The 27,272-nt window shown below is 31.3% G+C and overlaps 5 protein-coding genes across 9 annotated transcripts; 2 read left to right on the forward strand and 3 right to left on the reverse strand.

Moving 5' to 3' along the window:
• Positions 1–1,026: 1,026 nt before the first annotated feature.
• On the reverse strand, positions 1,027–6,255 carry LOC105430124 (major facilitator superfamily domain-containing protein 6-like). The gene is made up of 9 exons (XM_089078996.1): positions 6,134–6,255; positions 5,563–5,861; positions 4,872–5,214; positions 4,511–4,701; positions 4,227–4,363; positions 3,992–4,104; positions 3,610–3,855; positions 3,325–3,468; positions 1,027–3,223 (listed from the first exon to the last, which is right to left on the reverse strand). The coding sequence occupies exons 1-9, from the start codon at positions 6,189–6,191 to the stop codon at positions 3,153–3,155; spliced, it is 1,602 nt and encodes a 533-aa protein (XP_088935122.1). The 5' UTR covers positions 6,192–6,255; the 3' UTR covers positions 1,027–3,152.
• A 4,502-nt stretch (positions 6,256–10,757) lies between these two features.
• Tsf3 (Transferrin 3) lies at positions 10,758–20,281 on the forward strand. Of its 2 annotated transcripts, none has more exons than XM_011643290.3 (16): positions 10,758–11,293; positions 12,162–12,264; positions 12,859–12,961; positions 13,347–13,480; positions 13,853–13,980; positions 14,061–14,205; positions 14,395–14,552; positions 14,712–14,833; positions 14,923–15,074; positions 15,250–15,496; positions 15,589–15,737; positions 15,828–15,995; positions 16,207–16,314; positions 16,387–16,517; positions 16,627–16,782; positions 19,030–20,281. In XM_011643290.3, exons 1-16 carry the CDS (start codon positions 11,288–11,290, stop codon positions 19,216–19,218), a joined length of 2,199 nt encoding a protein of 732 aa, XP_011641592.2. In that variant the 5' UTR covers positions 10,758–11,287; the 3' UTR covers positions 19,219–20,281. The 2 variants fall into 2 exon arrangements, with proteins under 2 accessions (XP_011641592.2, XP_011641594.2); XM_011643292.3 differs by having other exon boundaries at positions 12,166–12,264.
• LOC105429999 (isoaspartyl peptidase/L-asparaginase) lies at positions 16,872–19,030 on the reverse strand. 2 transcript variants are annotated; one of them, XM_011643289.3, is made up of 5 exons: positions 18,572–19,030; positions 18,117–18,348; positions 17,878–18,030; positions 17,642–17,811; positions 16,872–17,448 (listed from the first exon to the last, which is right to left on the reverse strand). In XM_011643289.3, exons 1-5 carry the CDS (start codon positions 18,785–18,787, stop codon positions 16,972–16,974), a joined length of 1,248 nt encoding a protein of 415 aa, XP_011641591.2. In that variant the 5' UTR covers positions 18,788–19,030; the 3' UTR covers positions 16,872–16,971. The 2 variants fall into 2 exon arrangements, with proteins under 2 accessions (XP_011641591.2, XP_011641590.2); XM_011643288.3 differs by having other exon boundaries at positions 17,642–18,030.
• Positions 20,147–25,611, reverse strand: LOC105430123 (uncharacterized). 3 transcript variants are annotated; one of them, XM_025219039.2, is made up of 16 exons: positions 25,532–25,611; positions 24,114–24,863; positions 23,917–24,027; positions 23,679–23,857; positions 23,307–23,457; positions 23,088–23,228; positions 22,885–23,025; positions 22,497–22,808; positions 22,263–22,435; positions 21,970–22,183; positions 21,742–21,893; positions 21,522–21,661; positions 21,379–21,437; positions 21,149–21,303; positions 20,946–21,078; positions 20,147–20,853 (listed from the first exon to the last, which is right to left on the reverse strand). In XM_025219039.2, the coding sequence occupies exons 1-16, from the start codon at positions 25,583–25,585 to the stop codon at positions 20,734–20,736; spliced, it is 2,985 nt and encodes a 994-aa protein (XP_025074824.2). In that variant the 5' UTR covers positions 25,586–25,611; the 3' UTR covers positions 20,147–20,733. The 3 variants fall into 3 exon arrangements, 2 of the variants coding, with proteins under 2 accessions (XP_025074824.2, XP_088935117.1); XM_089078991.1 differs by having other exon boundaries at positions 23,307–23,460; XR_016139752.1 differs by lacking the exons at positions 20,147–20,853; positions 20,946–21,078; positions 21,522–21,661 and having other exon boundaries at positions 21,228–21,303; positions 23,307–23,460.
• On the forward strand, positions 24,857–27,193 carry LOC148936156 (uncharacterized). Its single transcript, XM_089078995.1, has 3 exons — positions 24,857–26,100; positions 26,334–26,665; positions 26,838–27,193. Exons 1-3 carry the CDS (start codon positions 26,027–26,029, stop codon positions 27,044–27,046), a joined length of 615 nt encoding a protein of 204 aa, XP_088935121.1. The 5' UTR covers positions 24,857–26,026; the 3' UTR covers positions 27,047–27,193.
• Positions 27,194–27,272: the final 79 nt, after the last annotated feature.

Here is a 27,272-nt window from a genome sequence, read left to right on the forward strand (position 1 = left end):
AACGTTAAATTTATTAATGTTCTGCAATGATATAAAAATTCAGAAATTCAGAAAACAATTTATCTTCATACTTTAATGATTATAACAAAAAATATAAAAAAATAAAGTTAAATATTTATATATCACAACTAAATAAAATAAATTCTTTAGATAATCAAAAGCATAATATTTCACTAACATCTAACGTTCATAAGATCAACACTTTTTTCATTGTATTTAAATTTAGTTTATAAAATTTAATTTAATAAAACTCTAAAAAACACATGTAGTATTCGCTACGACTAATTGACGTCTCGTGAAGCGTTTGTATATATCTACTAAAAATATTTTAAAAATGCATGATTGATATGTATCATGTTATTATTCTTTGTTACAAATTTGTTTACAATAGAGTGCATTTGTAATTCTAATAAATTAAACATAAAGTTCTTCAAAAAAATGTCATACATAAATAGTTTTATATACTTATATATACAGATATTAAATAAAATTGTCATCAATATAGAATTTCTCATAAAGAAAATTTCAAAGATTTTATATATTCAAGAGATATTATTCACTTTTCATTAATTTTATACTATTATGTATTAAATTACAATAAGATTTATTTTAATAAAAATTAAATTTTTACATTGTTAAAAAGTCATATTATAAAACATCTAATGGCATTAAAAGATTCTGTATTTAAGTAATAACAGTTTTGTTGTTTGTCTTATGATAAAAATGCAATATTGCATAGAGATTAAAAAAGTCTCTAATAATAGAGACGCAGTTATTACGTTAGAATACATTATTATATATTAATTATTATAATTTGTCGAAAAAAGGTAACTAATAATCTGTGCCAGAATGTTAAAAAGTTTACATTTTTGGAAATCCAATGACATGTGGTGATTTGCTGTACTATTATTACGCTACACTGATGTGTTGTTATATGATGCCATTGTTAAAGTATGCTTAAATAAAAAATAATTCTTTAAAATTACATTTTTAATAAAAAGTATTAATAATCCTATTATCCTTATAGATTTAGTATTGAAAAACACTAAAATTTTAAAAAGCTAAAACAAATAATATTGTAAGAATTTTTTTAGTTTAGTAAGAAAATACGCGTCCATAAAGAAAATTTACTTTATATCGCAAGGCAATAGAAATTCACAGGAAACATTATGAAACTGTTGATTTGATAGCATCGAAAGTTGTACTAGATAAAAGCAAGGTCAAGATAAAATAGTATTTGTTAAATCAATTGATGTTATCAAGAGTTTTTTTCAAAGCGAAAATAGTCCAAAACCGAATGTTGTTTTCGTTATTGTGGAAAAAATATGCAAGATGTCGGTGATACAACCCATAGCGAATGATAAAATACTAAATTGTTTGTCAGGAAGCAATAGAAACGAAAAAAAATACACTGCTAAATACACTGCTAAATTACTAATTATTATAATTACGTTTACATATGTTTAATATCATTATTCCAATATGTTATATAATTATGTTTATATTTAATATGTAAAATACTGGAAACACACATATTTTTAAATTAAATTAATAGTTTGTTACAAAATACATGTTCAAGGTATGTGCGGATACCCACTCGTTATATTAAATGTTGTATAAAAGACAATAATGCGTTTTTATTAGTAATTGTTTCTAATTAATTTTCATAATTTACTTTGCAGTAAAAACAGATAAAAATATATAACGTTATATATGTAAATATATAACGAAATATATTTCCATTTTAATCAAATCCAACGAGAAACACGAACAGTAGCAAATTTAATTAAATAGAAAGGGTAAAGTATCAATATTTTACAATTATTTTAATGTATACGACACCGACATTTTTTTTTCATTACGTTTAAACAACTGATTTCATGTAACAAAATTACATATATAATCATAGTTACATATATAATCATAGTCATTACGTACTGTGACTGTTGATGGTGGTGTGGTATACATTAAAATAATTGTAAAATATTGATACTTTAGCCTTTTTATTTAGTTAAATTTACACTTTAAACTTTTACTTTACTAAAAATCTATTACAAATTTCAAATATTTACACAATGCAGTGATTATTATATAAAGCATTTATGTTATTAGCATAAATACTGCATATGCTATAATGATAATATCGAGTCATTAAATGAAATTTGTGTCATAAACAAAGGTTGATTGAAATGTGTGTGTGATATAAACTATTAGACAAAACATTAAAACAACATTAATTATCTGCTATAACATAGTGTTTTCGTGTATCATCAGGCTTAAAATATAATTAATATTTATGCATAATATGTTTAGTATTAATACATAATATATTATTGTCTTTTATTATCTATACAAATGTGATGCATTTGTGAGTCTAAAAAGAGCCATTTTTTTTTAACTCGTCAATACATACAGAAGGAATATTTTCATAATAATATCTTTATATTTAGAAATTAAACTAACGTAATTGTAAGAATTGTGAAAATATTTCAATGATGTACTGTTCTTTTACATACATTTGTTTAAACAAGTTTTTGTGTAATATTCTTTACATTGTGTTTTTCTGTTTTAATATATAAAATATGATCTATTATATGATCTATTTTTTTATTATTTACAAAAAAAGATTATGTAGACATATTTTCTTTATCGATATATGATTCTTCGAGCAATCTCGAATCGTGTTTATGATTGTTATATCTTCTAGATAGAATAATGGGTACATAAAATTTCGAAGATGGTAAGTCTTGTGTTTCTTAATATCAGAGTGCTGCAAGATCACTGGATCGTTTCGTTTGTATAATAATGTTTGTATAATATGTTGTTATTTGCATACTTCCCCTTTCCCAAGCTGATATAACTCCAACGTGAAATTCGCCAGCATCCGACAAGTCGTTTAATGTAAGCTGTTGCAACATCGTAAAGAGCAATAAATCGTAAATAAATCTTAGACAAATCGTGATATAGAAGAAATCATAAGAGAGACTTAATCGAATTAATTGTATGAAATATGTTATCTGCCTGATCACAAAAGCTCAGCATCATTACATCTAACACATCATATTAAATCATTATTATATACTGTATGCTTTTCCTCCTGCTATATCATTCACTAATAAACTAAACCATATTTCCAATTAAGAAAATATAAATCATATATTTGCTGCAACACAATGTTTCAATGCATCATCAGGTTTCTTCCATTCAACATTACTTCGTGTTTCTAGAATAAAAAGAAGATCCCTTATTTTTTTTTTTAATATTCTCGAAAGATATATATTTATAGAAGCAAAATTATTTCCTACATATTATTTTATTTCTTACCAGTTTTATTCTTTAAATACGATATATGAAGAATAAGATAAGTTAATGCAGAAAGCGCGGCGAATATTGAAAATATTCTTAAAGTTATTGCACCACCAAATTTCTTGTAAAAGATACCTCCTAATAAACTACCAATTGAATGTCCTAAAAGTTAGAAATGCTGCAATATTTCATAGCCATTATAACTGATTAATAACAAAGATATTTATTAGAATTACAAATTATTTGCATGTGCAAAGTCTTTTTTTTAATATATCTTGTGGTAAATATGTGAAAGGATCTTGCCTAAACCATCATACACGCCTTGAACAACTCCTTGGACAGTAACTGTTGCACCGGGTGGTGTTATAATATTTGCGTACGCTACTATTGTTGCTAAACATACTGCAAATGATAACCCATTCATGAAAAATTCTATGAGAAGTATCCACCATGGCATCGGAGCTAAAGATATTAATCCAAGCCGGAGGGCGTAGCATATAAAAGAAAATGTAAAAGTGTAACCATATCCAAACTTTTTCAGTATTTTACCTATAAAGAAAAATCTCACAGTATTATAATTTATTAAAAAAAAAAAAAAAAACATTTCTACTTGTATAAAACGTGATTATATGTATAATATTATATGTAAAAGTGTAAAATTATATAAAAAAATAATCAATGTTACCAGATACAAAGAAGCATAATATTTCACCGCAATTCTGAACTGCCACGAGTAAACCTTCTGTCAATTTGATTTTGTCCGTATAACCAGTCGCATTAGCAAGATCTTCTAGATACCTAATCAAACATAATAAACGTTGAGTCCAATTAATTATAATGACTTCTTACATTGGCTTCTTACATTCCAATAATAAACAAGAGAAAATGTAATGTCACCCATTGAGACAAAAATAAAGTACCAAAATAAAAAATTAAACGTGACGCCATGAAGGATGCCACTAAATGCAGTAAAGCATAGAAATATGACGACAAATTTTAATTTCAATAGCGCAAATACATCCTTCACAGTGGTTGATAATCCTGGTTCTAATGATGCCTATTGTCAAAACATACAATTTAATAAAAATATAAATTTAGAATGAAATTTAAAATAAAAATTTAAAATCATGAAAAGAACATGTAAGAACAAAGTATAGAAACTATATGCTGTCAAGTCTATTTTTGTAATGCATAGAACACTCACCTTCAATTTACTACAGCAGACCAATTCGATAGAAACCAATATAAATGCAAAAAGAGATACAAAAGTGTAAGTTTTATAAGTCTCCTCCTGTGGCCATAAACTTATCACGTATCCACTTATACATGCTGTTAAACCGTAACCTATTGTACCCCATACTCGTTGCATACCATACTTTAACCGTTCATTTTGTCCTGAAAAGAAAGGTTTTGTTAAAAAAAAGGTATTCTATTTTTTTACATGATATTATTGCACAAAATTGTGTAAAGTTAGTTACTATAGTTACTAGTTAAACTTATTATATATAATGTAAATTTTCATATTTTACTTAGCTGTAATATGTACCTATATTTAAATCACATACCTAATATGGCAAGGCAAATCCCATCGCTTACGAGCATGTAAAAGTGCATACAAATATTGCCTAGAGATATTAAGAGGACAAAACTCCAAAATATGATAGATGTATACAAACAATGATTATCTTCAAAATTGTCACAAGTAACGTTGCAATTATCATTTGTTGTTATATTTTCTTGACGGAATGATATATCGTTCACATTTATTAAACATGCGGTATCTAGTGACATAATTGTTTTTCTTTCCGTTGCATAAAAAGATAATCGTGTGGAAAAATTCGTATTTTCGCATATCCAATTACAATTGGTATCTTTTATACCATTACACAATGCGATTTCTGATGCGTGCTTAAATGAAAAATAAATAATTAATTTTTAAAAAATTGAAAGACTTTTGCAAAGAGAAATTTAATATTATTGTTATCCAAAATGTTACTCATACTTTTAAAAGTTAGTTAGCAAAATTTTTAGTAATAATATAATACGCATTTATTAAGATATTATATTTTAATTTAATATATAACATTTAATATATTTTACAAAAAATTGTATAATTTTTTTAAATACAAAAGATAATATAAAAATTAATTCATGAATTTATATAAATTAATTTTTATACAAAATAGTATTATGGACATATCTAACAATTAACATTTTATAAAAAATATACTCAATTGCAAAAAGATAAACACCTACATGTTCCTTATCACAATGTGGTAAAAGTGCATACGAAACATTTTCAAAATGATCTGATGACATTATTGCACCTGGCAATGCCGGTAAAAAAAATATACCGATATAACAGCTGTGTGTTATGACGAACAATACTATAAAACTTTTCTTCCATGCTTGAGAATAGTCTACGATGAAACCAAATATTGGTTTTGCTATCAGATATAGCAAAGGCACTATGGCAAATATACTACCGATGATTAATGGTGAAATACCAAGTTGTTTGCCGTGCACCTGTAGAAATGGTAAAGTAGGTCCTCCAGCTAAAATAGAAGAATAACTATTATTTTATTGTAGTATATTATATTTAATAATGTAATTCAATAATAACTGATTATAATTTAATTGTAATACCTATTTAAATTATTGTCTGATACATACTTTTAAATTAAATTTGTGATGTATATATATATATATATATATATATTCTTATAATGGAAATGTGAGATTGAATTAGTTATATCTACATTTATCTTTAAAATTAGATTTTTTTTTAATAAGATGTTCTATATTATCATTATCATTACTTACTTACATGCCATAAAAAAAAAATAATGCGCTTTTATGAGCAACAGTTTATAATTTATTTTCATTTTTTTATTAAAAGTTAAATGTTGACGTTTAATAAGTCTATGTCTTACTATTTTATTTATAGTCTGTAACATAACGCATAAAAACGTTAAATTTATTAATGTTCTGCAATGATATAAAAATTCAGAAATTCAGAAAACAATTTATCTTCATACTTTAATGATTATAACAAAAAATATAAAAAAATAAAGTTAAATATTTATGTATCATAACTAAATAAAATAAATTCTTTAGATAATCAAAAGCATAATATTTCACTAACATCTAACGTTCATACGATCAACACTTTTTTCATTGTATTTAAATTTAGTTTATAAAATTTAATTTAATAAAATTCTAAAAAACACATGTAATATTCGCTACGACTAATCGACGTCTCGTGAAGCGTTTGTATATATCTACTAAAAATATTTAAAAAATGCATGATTGATATGTATCATGTTATTATTCTTTGTTACAAATTTGTTTACAATAGAGTGCATTTGTAATTCTAATAAATTAAACATAAAGTTCTTCAAAAAAATGTCATACATAAATAGTTTTATATACTTATATATACAGATATTAAATAAAATTGTCATCAATATAGAATTTCTCATAAAGAAAATTTCAAAGATTTTATATATTCAAGAGATATTATTCACTTTTCATTAATTTTATACTATTATGTATTAAATTACAATAAGATTTATTTTAATAAAAATTAAATTTTTACATTGTTAAAAAGTCATATTATAAAACATCTAATGGCATTAAAAGATTCTGTATTTAAGTAATAACAGTTTTGTTGTTTGTCTTATGATAAAAATGCAATATTGCATAGAGATTAAAAAAGTCTCTAATAATATTAGAGACGCAGTTATTACGTTAGAATACATTATTATATATTAATTATTATAATTTGTCGAAAAAAGGTAATAATCTGTGCCAGAATGTTAAAAAGTTTACATTTTTGGAAATCCAATGACATGTGGTGATTTGCTGCACTATTATTACGCTACACTGATGTGTTGTTATATGATGCCATTGTTAAAGTATGCTTAAATAAAAAATAATTCTTTAAAATTACATTTTTAATAAAAAGTATTAATAATCCTATTATCCTTATAGATTTAGTATTGAAAAACACTAAAATTTTAAAAAGCTAAAACAAATAATATTGTAAGAATTTTTTTAGTTTAGTAAGAAAATACGCGTCCATAAAGAAAATTTACTTTATATCGCAAGGCAATAGAAATTCACAGGAAACATTATGAAACTGTTGATTTGATAGCATCGAAAGTTGTACTAGATAAAAGCAAGGTCAAGATAAAATAGTATTTGTTAAATCAATTGATGTTATCAAGAGTTTTTTTCAAAGCGAAAATAGTCCAAAACCGAATGTTGTTTTCGTTATTGTGGAAAAAATATGCAAGATGTCGGTGATACAACCCATAGAGAATGATAAAATACTAAATTGTTTGTCATGAAGCAATAGAAACGAAAAAAAATACACTGCTAAATACACTGCTAAATTACTAATTATTATAATTACGTTTACATATGTTTAATATCATTATTCCAATATGTTATATAATTATGTTTATATTTAATATGTAAAATACTGGAAACACACATATTTTTAAATTAAATTAATAGTTTGTTACAAAATACATGTTCAAGGTATATGCGGATACCCACTCGTTATATTTAATGTTGTATAAAAGACAATAATGCGTTTTTATTAGTAATTGTTTCTAATTAATTTTCATAATTTACTTTGCAGTAAAAACAGGTAAAAATATATAACGTTATATATGTAAATATATAACGAAATATATTTCCATTTTAATCAAATCCAACGAGAAACACGAACAGTAGCAAATTTAATTAAATAAAAAGGCTAAAGTATCAATATTTTACAATTATTTTAATGTATACGACACATTTTTTTTTCATTACGTTTAAACAACTGATTTCATGTAACAAAATTACATATATAATCATAGTCATTACATACTGTGATTGTTGATGGTGGTGTGGTATACATTAAAATAATTGTAAAATATTGATACTTTAGCCTTTTTATTTAGTTAAATTTACACTTAAATTTTCTCTATCTTACATAAATGTTTGTATTTACTAGTCAAATATTAACAAATTTTATGTACGATAAAAGTCAACAATAAAATGTACATTGTTGAAATGTTTAAATCATGCTGATAACAACATCATTATATAGATACTATGGTTTTTATAAAGAATTGTTGTTTTTAACTCCTTTTATATTTATCTGTATTTCGAATTTAATTTATAACTTTTTGAAAATATTTTACTGCATTAATAATTACTGACAATTAATAACTGCAGTAATTTGTTTTCTGTCAAATGCATCCAGTGAATATGAAAAGATATTTTAATGTATATTGCTTTAGATTAAAATAATAGAATATAAAATTTATTGCGTATATAAATATTTATTCCGTTTACATAAAAGTCACAAATGAAAATTAATTATACATATCTGAAAAGATGCATTATTCCTTTTCTTTGGAGCACGTGAGTAATTGTTGATTATGTATGATTTTATATGTCAACTCAGTCATGTGTTTCTTTATATTTGTTGTAAAAATTCTGTGCTATAAAAATAAGAGACTAATAAAAATATAAATACTAATAAAATGTATATTTAAGATAATTTTAAAAATATTTTAAAATAAATTATTATTAGTTTAATAAATTATATTCTATTGGATGTATATGTATGTATATGCATGTGCATAAATTGCATCCTGGTGATTGAAGGATATTAATGTTTCATAGTATTTTAATGTTAAGATACGTGGTATTTTAAACAAAAAAAAGTCAAATTAATTTTTATTTTTTTTCTAGGAAGAATAAAGTAAGTCGTTTGTGAAAAATAATAAATATGTATATATATGTATACATATGCATACATATGTATATTGTAAAGAAAAAAGAATAAAAAACGATATATTAAAGAATAGAAAACGATTTATTAAAATAAATGCTTCTTTCCAAAAAAATAAATTGTATTTAAATTTGTCAAACGATTAATTATTTAGATTTATATTACTACATGTTTTCTCACATCAGTATGAATAAATAAAATCAAAGATGTGATTATCTTAATTTTTAATAAAATAAAGATTATAACGTCAGCGTAAATGATCAAGTGGCAATATTGATTATTTTTTGAATGTTTGTCACTAATTAATTTAAAAATAAAATTTATTATAATATAAGAAATTGTCGAGCGAATTATAATTTTCCAATGATGTATGATTGTGAAATATGGGATGCTAAGCTTGCAAATTCAAGTGGTTTATTTTTTATTATTAGTTTAGTTCCTGTTGTCTGTTGCGAAAATATGAAATAATAATGTTATTGTATTATTGTGCGAATATCTTATGCATACATTTCTCTTCAGAAGATACGGTATGTGAATGTGCGTATGAATAAAGCACATGAGTGTGTGTAGATCAAAAACGGACACCAGCGATGATGAAATCTAATCTCACTACACAGTTAATTGTGACTCATCTCTGTAACTGTTACCATTTCCCTCTTATCTATGTTATAATCAGTCCTTGTTTTGCACGCCCCGATAATTCAATAATATCAGTAATCGAGACGACGCCTCGATTTAATAATATTTAATGACTAATTTAGTAATGATTGCTGCATTAATACAAATAAAAGGAGCAAGAAAATTACGATAAGAATAATTCACGATTGCAGCATTAACAATGAAATAGTATGATTCACGTGCACGTGCACGTGAAGTATGCGTTTCGATCGAAGATTGAAGTAAATTATCCAGTTGAAGAGATACGTGAAAGAAGATAAAGCAAATAAATTATACTTCTGTCAGCCATAAACTAATCGATCGCGAAGAGGAGTACGAAGCGACTCCTCCATGGGAGGTTCCTCTCCTTTGCGATCCCTCGCGATCTTTCTCTTATTGAGATACACGTCAATTTTAACAAAACATTTTAAATTGATCATATGCAATAATGAGACGATTCATCATTCCTGTCGATAAATTCAATTCCACGTAGTCTCTTTAACTATCATGCGAACAATGAGAAAATTGCCGCATGTTTCTGATAGCTAATCGAAATCTGCTTGCAAGATATCTGGAATCCACGTATCCGTGGAACAGAAATTATGAGTAGTTTTAAAGAAAAGAAGATAATTCTAAAGAGCAAAGATTACGAATACGAGTGTTCTAACTTGTGAAATAACGTTTTAAAAATACGAATTTAACGCAATTTGGAAATCTTCTCGCTAATATTTTTAATTGTAAAATTTCTTCTTTTATTATAAAATTAATCAAATTTAATTCTCTCTCTCTCTTTCTCTCTCTCTCTCTCTCTCTCTCTCTCTCTATCTCTCTATCTCTCGTTTCCAACGATGATCGGTCGTCATTTTCGTAATACAACCACGCGTCGCGCGCGTATTACGCACAAGTCTCTATCGTTCTTGGCCTCTCTTTCTCTCTCTTTCTCCTGCTCTCCGTCTCCCACCAGATTTGATGATTTCAGCTCCACGCATACTTGGACTTTCCGTCAGATCGGCGCCGAGTATCATCATCAGTTGCGCGATATACACCGCCGGACAGTCCGAAACTACGATCAACTACTGCCTTTCATGCCGCCTCGTACACCGCGATTCGCGAGGCTTTCATGTTCATTGCGGTCGCTTTAGACTAGGGATCGCGCGATCGGATGGTATTTTCAACCGCGAGTTCTTCCTGATATTCTCACGAGTGTATTCTTGGCGAGAACACGCGTCCCTCGCGTTCGCCTCGCGGAGCGCCACGAATAAACAGGAAGACGAGTGAGAAGCCGCAGAGAAGCATGGCGAGAATCGCGATGTAAAGGCACGCGATGAGAGAACCGGGAGAACGGTCAGACGTGAGACTCTTCAAATTGGCATTTTGACATTCCTTGAAATTGGATCGAAGAAGAAGTGAGCGGACCCGTGTGATCCCACTCGTTTGTAGCTAGAAGAATTTTTGGAGTAATTCGAACAATTGACCCGAGAGTTCACCGAAGAATTTATTTCGAAGCTTCAACCTGATGTGAACGATTCGATGACGGTAAATAGCTTCACTTGTTGGAGCGAAGCTGACAATTAACGCGGTCAACTAGCTTTAGCTCTTAATTAGAATCCCTCGCGATTTATTCCTGGATTCATTAGTACGAACGCCAGTCTTACAAAAAGACATTCCTCGGGTCGGCAAAAAGTCTCAAGGACGAAAAGCGAAAGTGTACGGATTCACCGACTAGACTTTCGGCAGCGATAGAACGCGCATTCTAAATGCGAAAGATTGTCCTGTCGATCTTATTCGTCTTACATCCTTTTATTTTATTTTAAATAAAAAAATTTCGACGACTAATGCGAGCCTTTGTAGAGCCTGAAAAAAATATGTCATTTTACTTGTACTACATAATTTTATTTCACACGCACCGTGTCTCGTTGACGCAGACGTGTCTGTTTTTAAAAAAAGATTATGTTTTGAAATCGTTTGAAACGTATTTGGATATTAGATATCATGTGGATATTTGATATGTGTATCTTTGGAACGTTATTTTTCTGGACGTCCTTTCTAAATGTCTACGACATACATTTAGAGGCATTAAAGGCATTTTCTCGATTAAAAGTTCTCTCAATTTTGAAGGAAAATAACTTTTGGAGGTACAAAACCGCATTAAATTAAACGGATGGCAATTTAATGTTAATTACATACGTGACGTTTGGAACACTGGCGTTTCCGACCGCACGTATGTTGATTCAGCAAAATATAACTCGATGATAGCTGTATCGTAGCAAAGAGCGATTATTGTACGGCTGTTCTCCATGCGATAACGGTAACCGCATCAATAAATAAATCATGAGAATGTGGTGACGTTAATTGAAAAATCATTCTTCGGGAAATTATGTTAAAAAGATGCTTCTGTTCGAAGGCAGAACGAAGGTCGACCATGGATCTTCGTACGTCCTGTTGGCTCATTTTCCTTCTCATAGCTTTCGTAGACAGCTACGAATCCGTCAGTACCACTAACAAATGTAAGTAAGAGATGAGAATCGCAATAATATCACGAAACTATTATTTTATTATCGCAGCGAGTTTATAAAAGTATATAGTGGAAATAAGTTTTTCGAAATATTGTCCAAGTAAATAATTTATCAAAATTATTAATAATGGAAAAGCTTGTTTCACAAGAGGAAAAGATGATTCTTCGGTATTAAACTGTAATTACGACACGCATCGTTTCAGCATAAAAGGAAGTTGTAAGGTGTGTGCGTGTATATGTATATGCGCGTATATGTTGCGGTTAAGGTGATAATAGTTTTACATTTTCCGCATGTCTGTTACAATTCCGGACAATTCTCTGAAGTATTTCTCCCAAAAGGTTTTCATAGAATATAATATATAAAATACAAGCAAATTTATATATATTTCTGACTAATATTATCATAATACAGTATTAATAAATTATAATAAATTGTCCGTTACGTTTTCACGAACGTTGATGAATTTATTTTCGAAAGTGTAAAAGATAAATAACGTATAATAAGTATAATATGAAAAATATGCAATACACCGAGAAATCAATAAAATCAATAATATTACCTATTTACATTATCATATTATTTTAGGGACACTATGCTTAGCCGACAGCGTACATACAACCCAAAAAATTCTTTCGCTCTGTCCGAAACTGGCTAAGAGTCCAATAGAATGTGTCATAGAAGCTGATAGGCGAGTATCATCATAATGGAATAAAAAAGAAAATTTTTTTATTTTAATGTCTAAAAGATTTCTTCTCATTTTTCAAAAAGTCATATCTCGATTCTTCGTTTCTATCAAAATTAATTAATATTTAATTTATAAAATTAATAATTTTGTTTCCAAACATTTTCTGACTAAAAAATTATGCACCGCGTAGAATACAATAGTAATACGTGTTATGTAATACTATCGAGTCATTCAAATGACAATTTCCCGTTCTAAAAAGGTTTATTCAGAGATATGGTTTTTTCGAAATCACAAATTAATAAATTTTTCTGAATGAATATTTACAATTCAATATTTACATTCAAGTATATGGAAAATATATGTTTCATGTGAGAAATAATTAATTTAGATTTGGCTGTTTACGTCGAGTGGTCAGTGGTGACGTTGATATCACTGTATTGGAGCCAGAAGAACTCGTGGCGATAAGAAATTATAAACTATACAATGTACTAGTCACAAATGAATTGAGACTCTTCCAAGACGGTAATTAAGATAAATGATATGAAAAGAGTATATAAAATATTTTATTAAATTAAATTTTATTTTTGACCGAGTTCGAATTCTTTGATGGAAGTATCAATTTTTTTTCTATTAAAAATTCTGAATTGAAGATTCTGTTAAAATTTATTCATAATTAATTAAAAAATATGATTCTGACATCTATCTTTTCACTTGAAAATTAATAACTAATTTAATATGCAAATTACTATCTAAAAATTATTGATCTCGAATTCTTTCAATGAAAATTGAAATCGACATCTACTTGATGCCAAAAACAAATCTTAATCTAAAATTGCGACTATCTTAAATCTTAAACGAAACCCTGATACGGTTTTTTTTTCTTTTTTCCTTTAGACGACCATCGTTTCGAAGTAGTGGCCATTGCAAACAAAAATGTACGACGCATATGGGACGTTAAAGGCAAGCGATTGTGTCATCCTGGTTTAGATACCGTCGACGATTGGACTAAGGTTTTCTCGACTGTTAGTGATTTTATTTCTTTTTTATACCGGAGCGTGCTCGTTAAAATTGTGCTCATCTGTCTCTCTCTTCCGTATTTCAGTACTTCGAGAACTTGATAATTAAGAAAGAATGCGACGCCAATATGACACTGTTCGAGAACAGAGTACACGCCTTGTCCAACTACTTCGAAATGGCTTGCATCGCTGGCCCCTGGACGGCCGATACAATATTTGATTATCAATTAAGTACGCATGTTCATTATCGATTGCAATACGAATGTAAACATCGTGTCTGTATTCGTGCATGTTCGAACGTTCAAGATTTCGATAATCGCGATTTGTATCGTATTTTATCCATAAAATTTTTCTTTCTTCGTGCAGCACGCAGCGGTGTTGTCGTGTCAGAAATTGAACGATCTTTATTGTCGTTTGCAGAATCGAAATATAGGAATCTCTGTGCCGCTTGCGAGAGACCGGCGAGTTGTTACAACACCGACAGGTACTACGGACGAGAGGGTGCCCTGTTGTGTCTCACCGATGGCATGGGTGACGTAGCTTGGGTCAGATTGGGCGACGCCCGCGTACATTTCGAGGTAAATTAAAAAGACAACTCGGTACTTTTTGACCTAACTCTTTAGAGCGAACAACTTGGCGAATAATTGATTTCTCGTTCTATCGATTAATCTAAAAGATTATAATTAAAATGGAATCGCATGACTCGCGATACTAACATCTGTCGTTGCTTGAAGCAGACCCAGATGATCGACGCACAAGATTACAAATTTCTATGCTCGGATGGCACCACGAGGCCGCTCAATTTCAAGGAACCCTGCGTTTGGATATCAAAACCGTGGCCCGTCGTCGTAGCTAAACCGTAAGCGTTTTTTAGATCGTCCCTGTGCGAAGTTACTTTGTTTTGACATTGAATCGCGAAAGAATTGAAAAAGTCTTCTTTCTCGCTAGAACGATCGCCGAGAATATCGCCAGGACGATGAACTCGATGATGAACAGAACGTCCAGCTGGGAGTCGAGTGTCCTGCAGCTGATGGAGAACTATTACATCAGTTCGACTAACGTGCAAGATTTGCAAACACCCGATGACTACTTACATCGATGTAATGTATATACAGCACGACTGTTATCTTTAATTCTTCTTACAATGATGCATTGTAACGAGTGATCTGCTAAAAATCCGTAACTCGATACAGATAATCTTCTGAAAAAGTATTAGAAGGGTGCGATATTTTGTTGTTTTAACTCGGGGGTATTTTGTTTTTTTGTTTTTTAAAGATCCAAACTTCCTGAGTGCTAACGTTCGAACGGGTTGTCAGCCATCAAGAGATGTACATTGGTGTCTGGTGTCCAGTCTCGAGAAACGTAAATGCAGTTGGTTAAGAGATGCTTCCATCGTTTATGGCGTGGAGCCATTGATCTCTTGCCTTCAGAAGGATAGCAGAGAGGCGTGCTTGGAGGCTGTACGAAACGGAGAGATGGACATCTTCTTGGCGCGGCCCGAAGAGCTTCTCGATGCCAGAATGTGAGCCATAGATAAAAGAGCGATAGATAAAAAGAGCATTAAATATTAAGAAAAAAAAAAATTGTTCGACAATTGTTTAAATCATTTCGCAGAAAAGGTTTGAAGCCTATCATCCACGCGATGGCAAACACGCGGCAAGGATTGAATAGAATCGCGGCGGTTGTCAAGAGGAATTCCAGATTTAGGGTTCTGAAGGATCTCAAAGGTGCCAAGGCTGCCTTCACGGGCTACAGAAGCGTCGGTGCGATTACATAAATGGGATATAATTTCATGATTTCGTGATTTTCAGTTATCCCGAATTGCTTTTAATCGATTTTCACCATTGGTCCAGGCTGGAACGCTTTCGTAACGTTAATGAGGAACGACTCGGGCGAAAATTGGGATTGCTCAGATGCGCAAGCCGTTTCGAAGTTCTTCAAAGATAGCTGCGTCCTCGATTGGAACAACAAAGATAATGACAACAGGCTCCCAACCAATTTATACTCGTTATGTAAGAAAGGTAAGACGAGGCAGTACAGTCACAATTAAGTATATACGGGCATTCATAAATGACTCGTAATTATAAAGATATCAACGCATACAGTACAAACGTAAAACATATAGAAGATTATGTAAATTTTCATGATTCGCTGAAAACAACAAACAAAGGAGATATAAATCGAGACAGAATTGTGCAGAAAAACTAATCAAAATGGCGATTCCTTTTGCAGATGCAAAAGAAACGGTGGATGATCTAACTGCCTTTAGTTATCTAACTTCCGATATCGTCGACGTTGTCTTCGTCAATCTGAAAGTCATAGAAAACAAGACAGAAGCTGGTAAGTTTCATCAATTTCAAAATATTCTCTGCATCATATTTCTACTGCATATAATGATTTTTAATGTTGCAGGTGACTTTTATTACGAAAGGATCGATCATAAAAATATAAATCGTATGCCCAGATACAGAGTATTAGGCCCAACCTTGGCGGAAGCTATAAAAAGAGTTCCATATGTGATCGCTTGGACATCTCTCGGCTCGGTACAACTCTTTAATATTAACGATTTAATATTAACATTAAAATGTGTACGTGCGTTAATTCACGATTCATAATTGTTTGTAATACGAATTTTTTTTCTACACTTGATAGATAATGGCGCATGAAAATATCACGGATCTAAGACGCCAGGAAATTTATTCGATGCTGCTCGAAATGGACAAGATATTCGGAAGAAAATTTAATGGACAGGCACCGACGTTCCTATTATACGGGTCTTATGAGGATAATCATGGTGTTATCTTTCCCGTAAGTTAAGAATACAGAACATTCACACGTAAAATATCTATATCGTAATATAGAGAAAAGGAGAATTAAATTTGAAAAGTACAGATAAATTAGGATGCTTAAATTTTTTTTTTTTTTTTACTAAAGATGATACAGGTTGAGCTCGTTGCAGCTCTGATTTGGGCTAAGATCGATTCTTTGACATTTTGTCTAATCGCTATCCTCGCACATACACTCCGACGGCCGTTCGATGACATCGATTTCCTCCGAAAACATCTCGTTTTTTGCGCACCCGTAATACAAATAGCCCTTGTCGCAGTACGCCCATGGGAAATGCATGCACTTGAATGACACCAAGGGTGCTCCTTCAGCAGTCAACGCAATCGCGCCCACGTCGACACCTCCGGTTTCTTTCACGAAGTCGTTCAGCACCACGCTGACCGCTTCATCAATCGACGTTGCCTTCGGCAATCGCCGTAAGATTCGCTGAGCTGGCGCGTGTTTATAGATTGCTTTGTCGCAACCCGAGACGGACACGGACCCGCCTTGATCAACGTAAATACCGCAACCGATTGCGGTACCGGTCGCGCTTATACTGCCGTGCAGCTTTCCCGAGTCTCCGGCTGTCGAGGTTCCACTGGCAAGACGCTTCTTCCGATCGTATGCCACTGCTCCAACTGCACCGAGCTAATGCAGAGTTCTTTTCAAATTCACAAGATAAAATTCCATGAGTTTATAAGTTTAGCATAGAGGCTAAAAAAATCCGTTAAAAATTTTTATATTAAAATTTCAGTTTCAAAAATTTTAGAAATTTGAAGAAGTTTTGAAAATTCTTGAATTTTGTTCGGCTTTTATCTGAATAAACAATTTGTTCATCAACCTGTATGGAATCTGGCTCGATTTCCAAAGATTGATCTAATCCGACGACTGTAACCTCGGAGATAGAACTTTCGTCCTCCTCATGTCTTTGGATCACGCATTCCGGTATGCATTCTTTCTTACCAGATCGTTTTTCTTCATTTTGGAGAAATTCTTGTGTTTTGCTCGTTTCTTTAAATTTAGTAATTATCAATAATACAATTATCTTTAAAATAGCTTTGTTTCTTTGTTCTTTACCATTATTCTTTTCTTCGTGCAACGACGTTTTTGAATCAGATGTGACGATCAATTGACCAGGTGATAAAGTAGAAATGCCCGATTCCAAAGCGAACTTTTGCGCTCCAGCTTCAACTATCAACACATGTTTTGTTTTCTGCAGAACGATCTTGGCTACATGAGTGTTAAACATTTATTAGATCCTTAGGTGAATTCGATTTCTGCGATGTGTTAAGCGTTAAGCTGAAGAAGCTACAAACCTAACGTTATAGGATGCGCTATATTACGAACAGCGCCCACACTACCTGCGCGAAAATCACTTGTCATTATCGCGGCGTCCATCACGACTTCTCCATTGACATCCAAAGAACCCCCATAGGCACAATTGAAATATTTCTTTCTCTCCATATGACAAATTGCACGCTCAACTGCAGTTAACGAGGAGCGTCCTTTCATTAGATCTTCATATGCCGCCACCGCAGCTTTCTTCACCTGTGTCCATTTATTTAGCATCAATATTTTTATTATTAAATTGTATTTTCATCATTTTTACGAAAAGAATTTTTCTACTGATTTTCCCGTATGACGTGATCTTAAGTATCTAAAAAGTATTGCACAATATCTGAGTACTGGAGTAGACAGTCATGTTTCTTATGCTCTGTAAAATTATTGAGTTGAATTGTTTAATATGAATAATACAAATATATAATTTAACCTCATCGAGCATGAACTTCCGCGCATATCGGGGAATTCTTCCAGCACCTCCGTGAACGATGATAATCGGATTCACCCGTGGTACTTTTTTCTTCTTCTTCTTTTTAATCTGTGTCTCAAGATTGGCTAAGATCTCGCTGATCCAAGAACAATAGTCGCATATTATGCCAGTACCACCCGTCATTGCATTTTCCAAAACTTTATCACTTCTTAACATTTTCTTAAATTTTTTTTCTATAAAAATCTTCCGAAGTGCTTCTGTCAAACAAGAGTCAAGTATAACATGATAAAATTTGTACGATTAGGATTATGTTAAAGTACACCTTTTTATGAATGTGTCATTTGCGATGTTATTTTATTTTCAACAGTAAAATAAGCAACGGTAACATTATATGAAAATGTAAATTGGATCACGACTGCACTTGAATAAGTTAATTTAAGTGAATTTCGTTATCACAGGATGGCACACGTTATTTAGAGCTACATGGTCTCCAGACATTAAAGGGACGCAATTACGACCAGATTGTAGAACAGTTCGTGAAGAAAGAAATTTGCAGTTCCGCGAGTACATGGATCCCTCATTTTCCAGGAACTCTTCTCCTATACACGATTGTTGTCATTGGTCTAAACCGATTATTGAACTATTGACGATGGTTGGACGGAATATGCTTTCTATGAAAGTACAATGCCATATAATACAGGATGATTCGTTATTGATGATACAATAATTTTGTATAAAAGGGTAAGTTTTTTTCTTTACACGCGGAGTCTTATTTTCGGAAAAATCAAGTTTAGGAATTATAGAATTGAGTTTGCATAAGTTTCAATAATATATATATATATATATGCCGTATATCGTGAAAACTATTCAACAATTATCACAAGTACACAAATTCTTATAAAAATTTAATATTATTTAAATTAATTTTGATATATACTTTAAATATAATTATAAATAATTTATACAAATAATTTTCTTTAAATATTTGTATAAAATATATTCACATCGTATATTTATATATATTTACATATATATATATATATATATATATATATATATTTATATATGTATACATATATATACATGTGTATATATGTATGACATACATACATAATGTACATATATACATATAATAAGCATATATATATTTACATATTGTTTATGTATATTACAATCTATTTAATATAATGTATTTCGTTCAATAATTCCGATAATTTTCTTTTATTTCTTTAAGCAAAATTTTTAATTGCTTCTGTTATAATCGCCATTTAAATTAAAAATGATTAAATTGAAAAATAATTTTAATAATATTCAAACTATGAATAAATAATACAATTTTTTAATTTTTTACTTTTTAAAATAAATATTTTCAAAAACAAATTATTATTGCTGAACAATTGCATCGAATAATTGATATTGTTCAATAATTGAAGAAGTTAAATAAGAAAGCTTCCTGTCAGTAGAAAAGATAATTTTTTTACATTTATTTTTCAAAATAAAATCATCATCTCAGTTGTATCATCAATAATGGATCATCCACATCAAAAAGCGCGATATCAAATCGGCTAGACTATGTATATAAAATTGTATGTATATTTCAATTGTACAATCTTATCATTCCCGCTTATTTCTTATTTATATGATATATTTTATACGATACTATATAAATGTATGTATAAATATGTTATAAATATTATTTTTATCTATAAATCTAAATATTTATTTTTTCCGGACGGATTGTGATATATATTTTATATAGAAATATATAAATATGTGCACGAAAATCTTATTCGCTATATAATGCACATTTTTGTAAAATATATAAAATGATAACATTTTAAACAGTTTCCTTGCAAATTGAAAAAAAGTTAATATTATTTGAAATTATATCAAAGATACTGCTATGTAATTGCTTCATAAATCTTATAAATTATAATTTTAAAATGTATCTCTTGTCAATTAAGAATGAGTTTCAATTTGTATTTAAATATCACTTTTCCTTCGACTAATATCTTAATTACCTATATTGCAAGTGCATGTATATATTGGAAGTATAAAATTTGTGAATTTTTCTCTCTATCCAATTTCTTGAAGTAACAATTCTAAAACCTATTAGTGCCTATATGAATTCCTCTCTTCATTGAAAACACTCTTATTCTCGTTCATATCGAGACGAATCGCGAAAATATGTCGAGTTCTTGCAAAAATTCCTCTTTCTTTGAATAATAGAAATCTTTTCTAAGTTTATGTATTTCCACATTTCCAGATTCCATGCCAAAAGCCTAAAAGGATATAATATGTTTCAAGATTTACAATATACAAAAATCTTTTATAATTTATTCTAAGAGATCATATTTAACTGCATTAAACTCACCAGATATTGATTCGTCATATCTTGATCTATTATGCAAGGGGACAATTGCATACTACTTATCTTTCCCCACTTTCCCATTGATATCGTATATATAGGACAAATATCACTCTTACTCAAATCCCACACATGAATTCTGTTAAATTTAAAGTTTTTATTTATTGCGCCATTTCATTTCCTCATTTGTTCATTTCACGAAATCTTACCGAGAATGATTGTCTAGAGTGTATATAGTTAGCGGTTTCGTTTTCGACCATTGCAAAGCTTTAATTGCGTCCGTGTACTGTTCGTTTTTCAGTTGTACGATTGGTCTCTCCACATTTAAGTAATGAAGTCGAATCGTTCCCTTATTACAACCGACCTGATTAACGTTAAAAATTAAATTAATAAGAATGAAAGAAAGAAATAACAATTATAAATTGTAAAAAAATCTTACCCAGAAAAAGGATTGATCGAAAGGACAAACATCAATACAAGTTGAAGTACCGCATTCACCTGTAATATTTCATTGAAATAAATCTGACTTTATCACGATCTACGTTTGACACAACATGAAAATGCTACGTTGTTACTACTCACTTATCTCAACCGGTTTGTACATTAATGGATTAGTTCTGTTACCGATACAAGTAGCATGCAAGACATCGGTACTATTAGTTGCGATATAAATGTTATTTGTGTTCGCGCTATCCACATGCATATCGACAAACGTGTTCATTCTAAAACAGAATTAGTGAACAGTTAGGAAAACTTGCATACATATCAAAAACTCAAAAAGAAAATTCTCAGATTTATTTACATTTCCGCGTCTTTTTTCGACAGAAACGTTTTCTGATTCTTTACAAGTCTTATATCACCCCAGTGAGAGAGTCCCAAGTCGTCGATATTTATACCCATTTTATGCACGATACTCCATATTATAAGACAACCATCTTCATCTAAGCTACATATCTGTTAAGTTTGTTAAGCATGAAAATTAGTAAGACATTTTAACAGGAAAGTATCGATATCGTGATATAATGATAACCTGGATAGGGACAAATTTATTGCTTCTTTCTTTAACAGAAACAGTCTCAATCTTGGACAGCACGCGTATCGCGACAACTTGTGATGCATGCGCATCTAGCTCCGCCGTTGTCGTGTAAGTGGGCGTTCTAATCACCCAATCTAACTCATTAGCCTTATCCGTAATCCTCTGATGCCACATCTCGTCCTCTTTGAGATCCCAAAGACTCAACGACCTAGTTTTAATATTTCAACATTTTTAGATTAATTGGACGGAAATTGCGATGAATCTTAAAGATGACACAAATTGCGTACCCGTCCTCAAGTCCGGCGAACACTGTATTGCAATTTGTTAAATGAAAGCAACAAGCGGTAATGGAACATTGCGAGTAGAATAATTTTTTCGGCATTGAAGGTTCGGAAATATTCCAAACGCATCCAATGCAACAGTCGGTAATATAATCTTGTTTGCTCACGGTTTCTATCTCCTGTTAAGAAACAAATTAATCGTCGCATTTTGAACTACTATTAAATAGTATAATCACATACCTCTTCTACGGGAGCGTGTATAGTAAGTAAAACTTTATTTAAAACATTCGAATAATGAATGATTTTAACTGGTCTAGTAGCTAAGAACACCACTGTTTCTACTGAGAGCTTCACGAAACCGTCGCTAAATGACAATTCATCCACGTCACTTTGGAAAACAGTGCCACCGTGTTCTTTCTCTTCTAACAATGACAGCATGACCGCACCCGCACGATTAAAAAAATCGTTCAATCGCAATACATCATACGATGGTCGTAATGAAAAACTCGTGTCGTCCAACTCGTCCAAGTCATTTCCGACGCCGAGTTGTTCCTGTGAATTTTTAAAAAGTTCTGTATGTCAATTATGCTTATATCCCTATTTTGCAAATGATAGCATAACTTATTACTATTTTAAACAGATTTATATCCCGTTTATCACACAGTTCTTTTCTACAAGTTATGGGAAACTGCGTCCATTTGTTCTTGCAAGGCACCTCATCTGTTTGTATTTCGATGTCCATGTTGTCGTCACCGGTTTGGGTGAACACCTGTAGAATATGGTATACAGCAAACAATCAATCGTACTATAATTTCTCGCAATGTTACGTACCTGTTGCGTATTTAATTTTCCATAATTTCTTATGAATTCATCATAGGGTATGGGACTGCATTCTAATACCGACCATTCCATAAAATCTAGCTTTATCATTTCCAATAATTCTTCGCCCCTGCTGCGAGGCTTTCGCGAGTTCTGCGAAAGATGAAGCAATCGACATATTTTAAATAGATATTTAATATTATGAGGCATTTCTTTGTAGAAATGAATTACCTCTTCATGTCGGTTCTTTTTTGATTTACGAAAATCAATAAATGGTACTTGTGACAACGGCGGAGATCTAGTAAAGTCCCCAGAACGGCTATCCTCAAAGCCTTCATCGGCAGACGACTGTAAAGATTTATTTTCCGTCGGTCTGTCGTCACTGCTTCAAATAAACGAAAATGCGTTAAATTATCCAACGTATTTTTTTTTTTTTTTAAACAAATTGCTTTAAAGGAAAGCAGTGAAATGAAAGCTTATGAAGTAAATATAAACAATCATAAAATAACAAGAAATAAATACAAGTAATAATAAGTCGAGCAAATAATAAGGCGAGCAAAATTCATTTATTCGTTCTGATACTTGATCTTAGTTATCACAAACCTAAACGTTTTGCCAACTGGCTTTCTTAATTCGGGTAACGGCGGTGTGTTGGATTGCGTTAAAAGCATCGATTCTACTCGCGCCGCCCGTTTCCTCGCTTCTGCGAGATCGTAGTGTCCCGAGTCGAGCATACGCTCCTCCTCAATCTTTGCGTGTTCCGCGCTATTCACAATACTCTTCTGCAAGGAAGATTGTTCACATAAAATTGTGTGTCACAACAGAATAAAAATTGTAATACCTTCTCTTTGGCGTCTAATTCGATGGGCTCTAAGTGGGAGCTGCTTCCACTGCTGTCTGATTTTTCACTAATATCGCTATCGGTGCATTCTTGAAAATCTGACTCATAATCCTGAAAGACAAAAAAGCAGCAATATAAAGATTTATTATTTATTATTTATTTTCATTTAAATTCTCCCTCTTTTTTCAAAATTTTACCTCAAAATCATCCTCGTAATCGCAATCCGCTTCATCTACATCAGTTTGTGCGTCAACATGACTTTCTGTTGAATCTTTCTTCTGCTCTGTTTTTTCCACGACCTCAGGTCTCTTTACAGCGCTATGCAACATCCTTACCTCGCTAGGACTCAGCGTTCTGGATTTTTTACGTTCTTTAGACGAAATTCGCGGCTTAGTTCGATCAGGGGCAGAGGAATTTTGCAATTTCTCCTTATCTCTCGATACCCGTGACACAGTCTTCTCATTAGATTTATTAAGCTTGCTCGTAGTCGATTTTGGCATATATATCGTACTCTGACCTCTTTTTTCTGAATATCCTACTTGTTCTCTGGATTTTCGTTTTTTAACTGTACTGTCATCACTTGATTTAATAGCATTTTCTGATCTTGTTTTGGTTGTACTCTTTTTCGTTAATGAATGACTAGAAGCATTGAGTGGACTAGATTTTGATGTCGATAAGGATGTTTGCTTGACAGTTTTAACTTGAGAAGATCCAACAGACGGCTTGCTAGTATTTCTAATCAATTGTGTCCTCGTTAAAGAATTCTGTGGCAATCTTGACAATCTGTCTCCATCTCCTCTGTGTTCGGAGGTTTGAGATTTCCTTGGAAGATTAGAATCTGATTTCTTCGATGTTTCTGCATTGCCTTCATTGCTCGATGAGGTTTTCGGTTTTGACCGTACACGTGTTTTGACTTCATCTTTAAGCCCAGTTTTTTTAGTTGCTCCCTAAGAAGAAAGAAATTATATTGAATCTAAAAAATATATATACTTAACAAGAATCAAAATTAAATAAGTTAATTAAATAAGTAATAATGATAATTTAATCATTATAAATATTTAATATTTAACTAAAATATTCAACGTCAATAACTAATAATGACAACTTAATAAAAGAAAATAATAAAATAAAAAAATAAAGTACAATTGATTCAAACTATTTTAAATGCGGAAATTTTTATTTTAGACATTATTATATATTCTCATGTTACTTCCGTATTCCGAAATCGCGAAGAAATTGCTGTACAAGTAATATTACAATTTCTAAGCGTTAGCTACGCCATCGAAGCTCATGAATAAAATATCGCGAAACTGAGTCATGCCTTCTGCAATTAATAAAGAATACGCGTAACGAGATTCCTTTCCCGGCGATAAATTACACGGGAATCAATATTCTCTTTCTCTCGTGCATTCCGATGACGTTCTTTACGTGAAAAATATCAATAATTCCGAGGTTGACGTAAGTGAAGCCTTGACTGTGCAAAATGTCAAATTCACGCGTTGATTAATAGGAGCAAGATAATAAAATAAAATCTGCAGGTTCACGATTTCCACGATTTTCGAGAATGTAATACGCAACGCGGTGATTAGGCTGATATATTTTTCGAGACACTCACTTTATTGGACATTATGCTACTAATTGATCGGCGTTGACAGCTACGAACGATCATAAGGCAACCATGATGTAAACTGTAAGGCAACGCATCGCCTCTAGAGAATTTTTTTCGCAATCGCAAGCTGAATTCGCCTATTACCGACGAACGATTACGAAAGATCGATTTCCATTTTATCGATAGATTTTTTTTTTGTTCTGTACGCGCGATTACAGATTTCTCATATACCGATCATGATGTACAGAGAAAAATGACGACGACACAGAATTATATCTATTTATTTCCTTTTCGATTTTTCACACCTTCATTTTTTTCTTCTTTCTCATCGTATTCGTATGCGCGTTGTTGATACAGATATAGAAAATGAATGTAGAACTGAAATAGAACAAAATACTGCTCCTACTGTCAACCTAAATTTTGGTTCTTCCTTTACAGTTTTTATGAATAGGCTTGAATTTTTAACTGACGCAACAATCGCGCATATCTTATCCCTTCGTCATGACCAGAAATCGGAGACCTCGTCATCCTAAAAGCGTGTGCCGACATTGTGCTGCGTTCAATCATGAATACAGGTCAAGTTACTACACGCCCATCTTCTTGACACGAAATTATTAGATGGATCAAAAAGTTTATTCTTTCATTTCTTTTCTACAAAATCTTCGTCGCACTAAACGCGACGACGATTATGCCATGGTATTAAATAGCTGTGAAGTAAAATGAAGTAAAAACGTACAGAATATCCATAGAAACAGTTTAGTAATTATTATAGACGCTTATCGTAAAACTTGCATTGTTTTCCAATTAGGTCAACCACGGCCACGCGACACGGCCACGAAGATTATTTCCCCCGGCAGGATGTCAAAAGACCGACAGTGCACGATTTGGTGTACGAATATTTGGGCAAATGCGCCAATCAAAACGTGAAGTGGATGCAACAGAAATGCGCGTGTAACAAATTCAACAGGCAATACGCGAGGAGGAGAGACATTCGCGGACGTGACGTAGCGACAACTCGTCCGAGTCTCGATGAAGATATCGCCGAGGGATCACGCGCAGGCAGAAATGTGCTTTTGAAGAGAGCATCCAGAAGCTCGTCACGAGAATACATCGCCGATTACACGAAAGCTGTTCGCGATGGTACACAAATCATCTAAATACGAAGCGATAATAAGATATCAAAAAAATAAATTCATAAAGTGAAGTTAAATTTTTCGAAATATTCGGGAAAAAGAAAAAAAAAAAGATGTATTTGTGAAATGAAGAAGATCGTTGTCACGATTTTGATTTTTTTTTTTTTTTTTTTGATCAGGTCGAAGACGCGCAAAGCTCTACGTGCGAGATGCGCTTTTATACGGCATGCAATCCGGATTATTAATTCCGATCAATCGACGGAAGAATTTATTACGTGTTTCGCAAGAGCTGGAAATGTTCTCGTCAAGAAACGATAGACGAAAAGAAGACGATGAAGACCGATCAAATATCGCGACCAGCGATACTGAATACTCCGTCCGGACTTGATTGTAATAAATTCCATCACCGAAAATATGAAGCAACATAATTTATAATATTTACAGCAATGTTAATTTCTAATTCTACAATTATTTATTAAATATATAAATAAGTGAATAATAAAAATAAAAATAATAAAATTGGCAATGGGAAGATATTATGTTTTTATTTCCATTCAATTTCGATTCAAAATTTAACACGCGTACATTTCATTTAATTTGTAAACGATGATGAT

The sequence above is a fragment of the Pogonomyrmex barbatus genome, unplaced genomic scaffold (assembly GCF_055798465.1).
Source record: "Pogonomyrmex barbatus isolate J1 unplaced genomic scaffold, ASM5579846v1 scaffold3, whole genome shotgun sequence".
NCBI classification, from domain to species: domain Eukaryota; kingdom Metazoa; phylum Arthropoda; class Insecta; order Hymenoptera; family Formicidae; genus Pogonomyrmex; species Pogonomyrmex barbatus.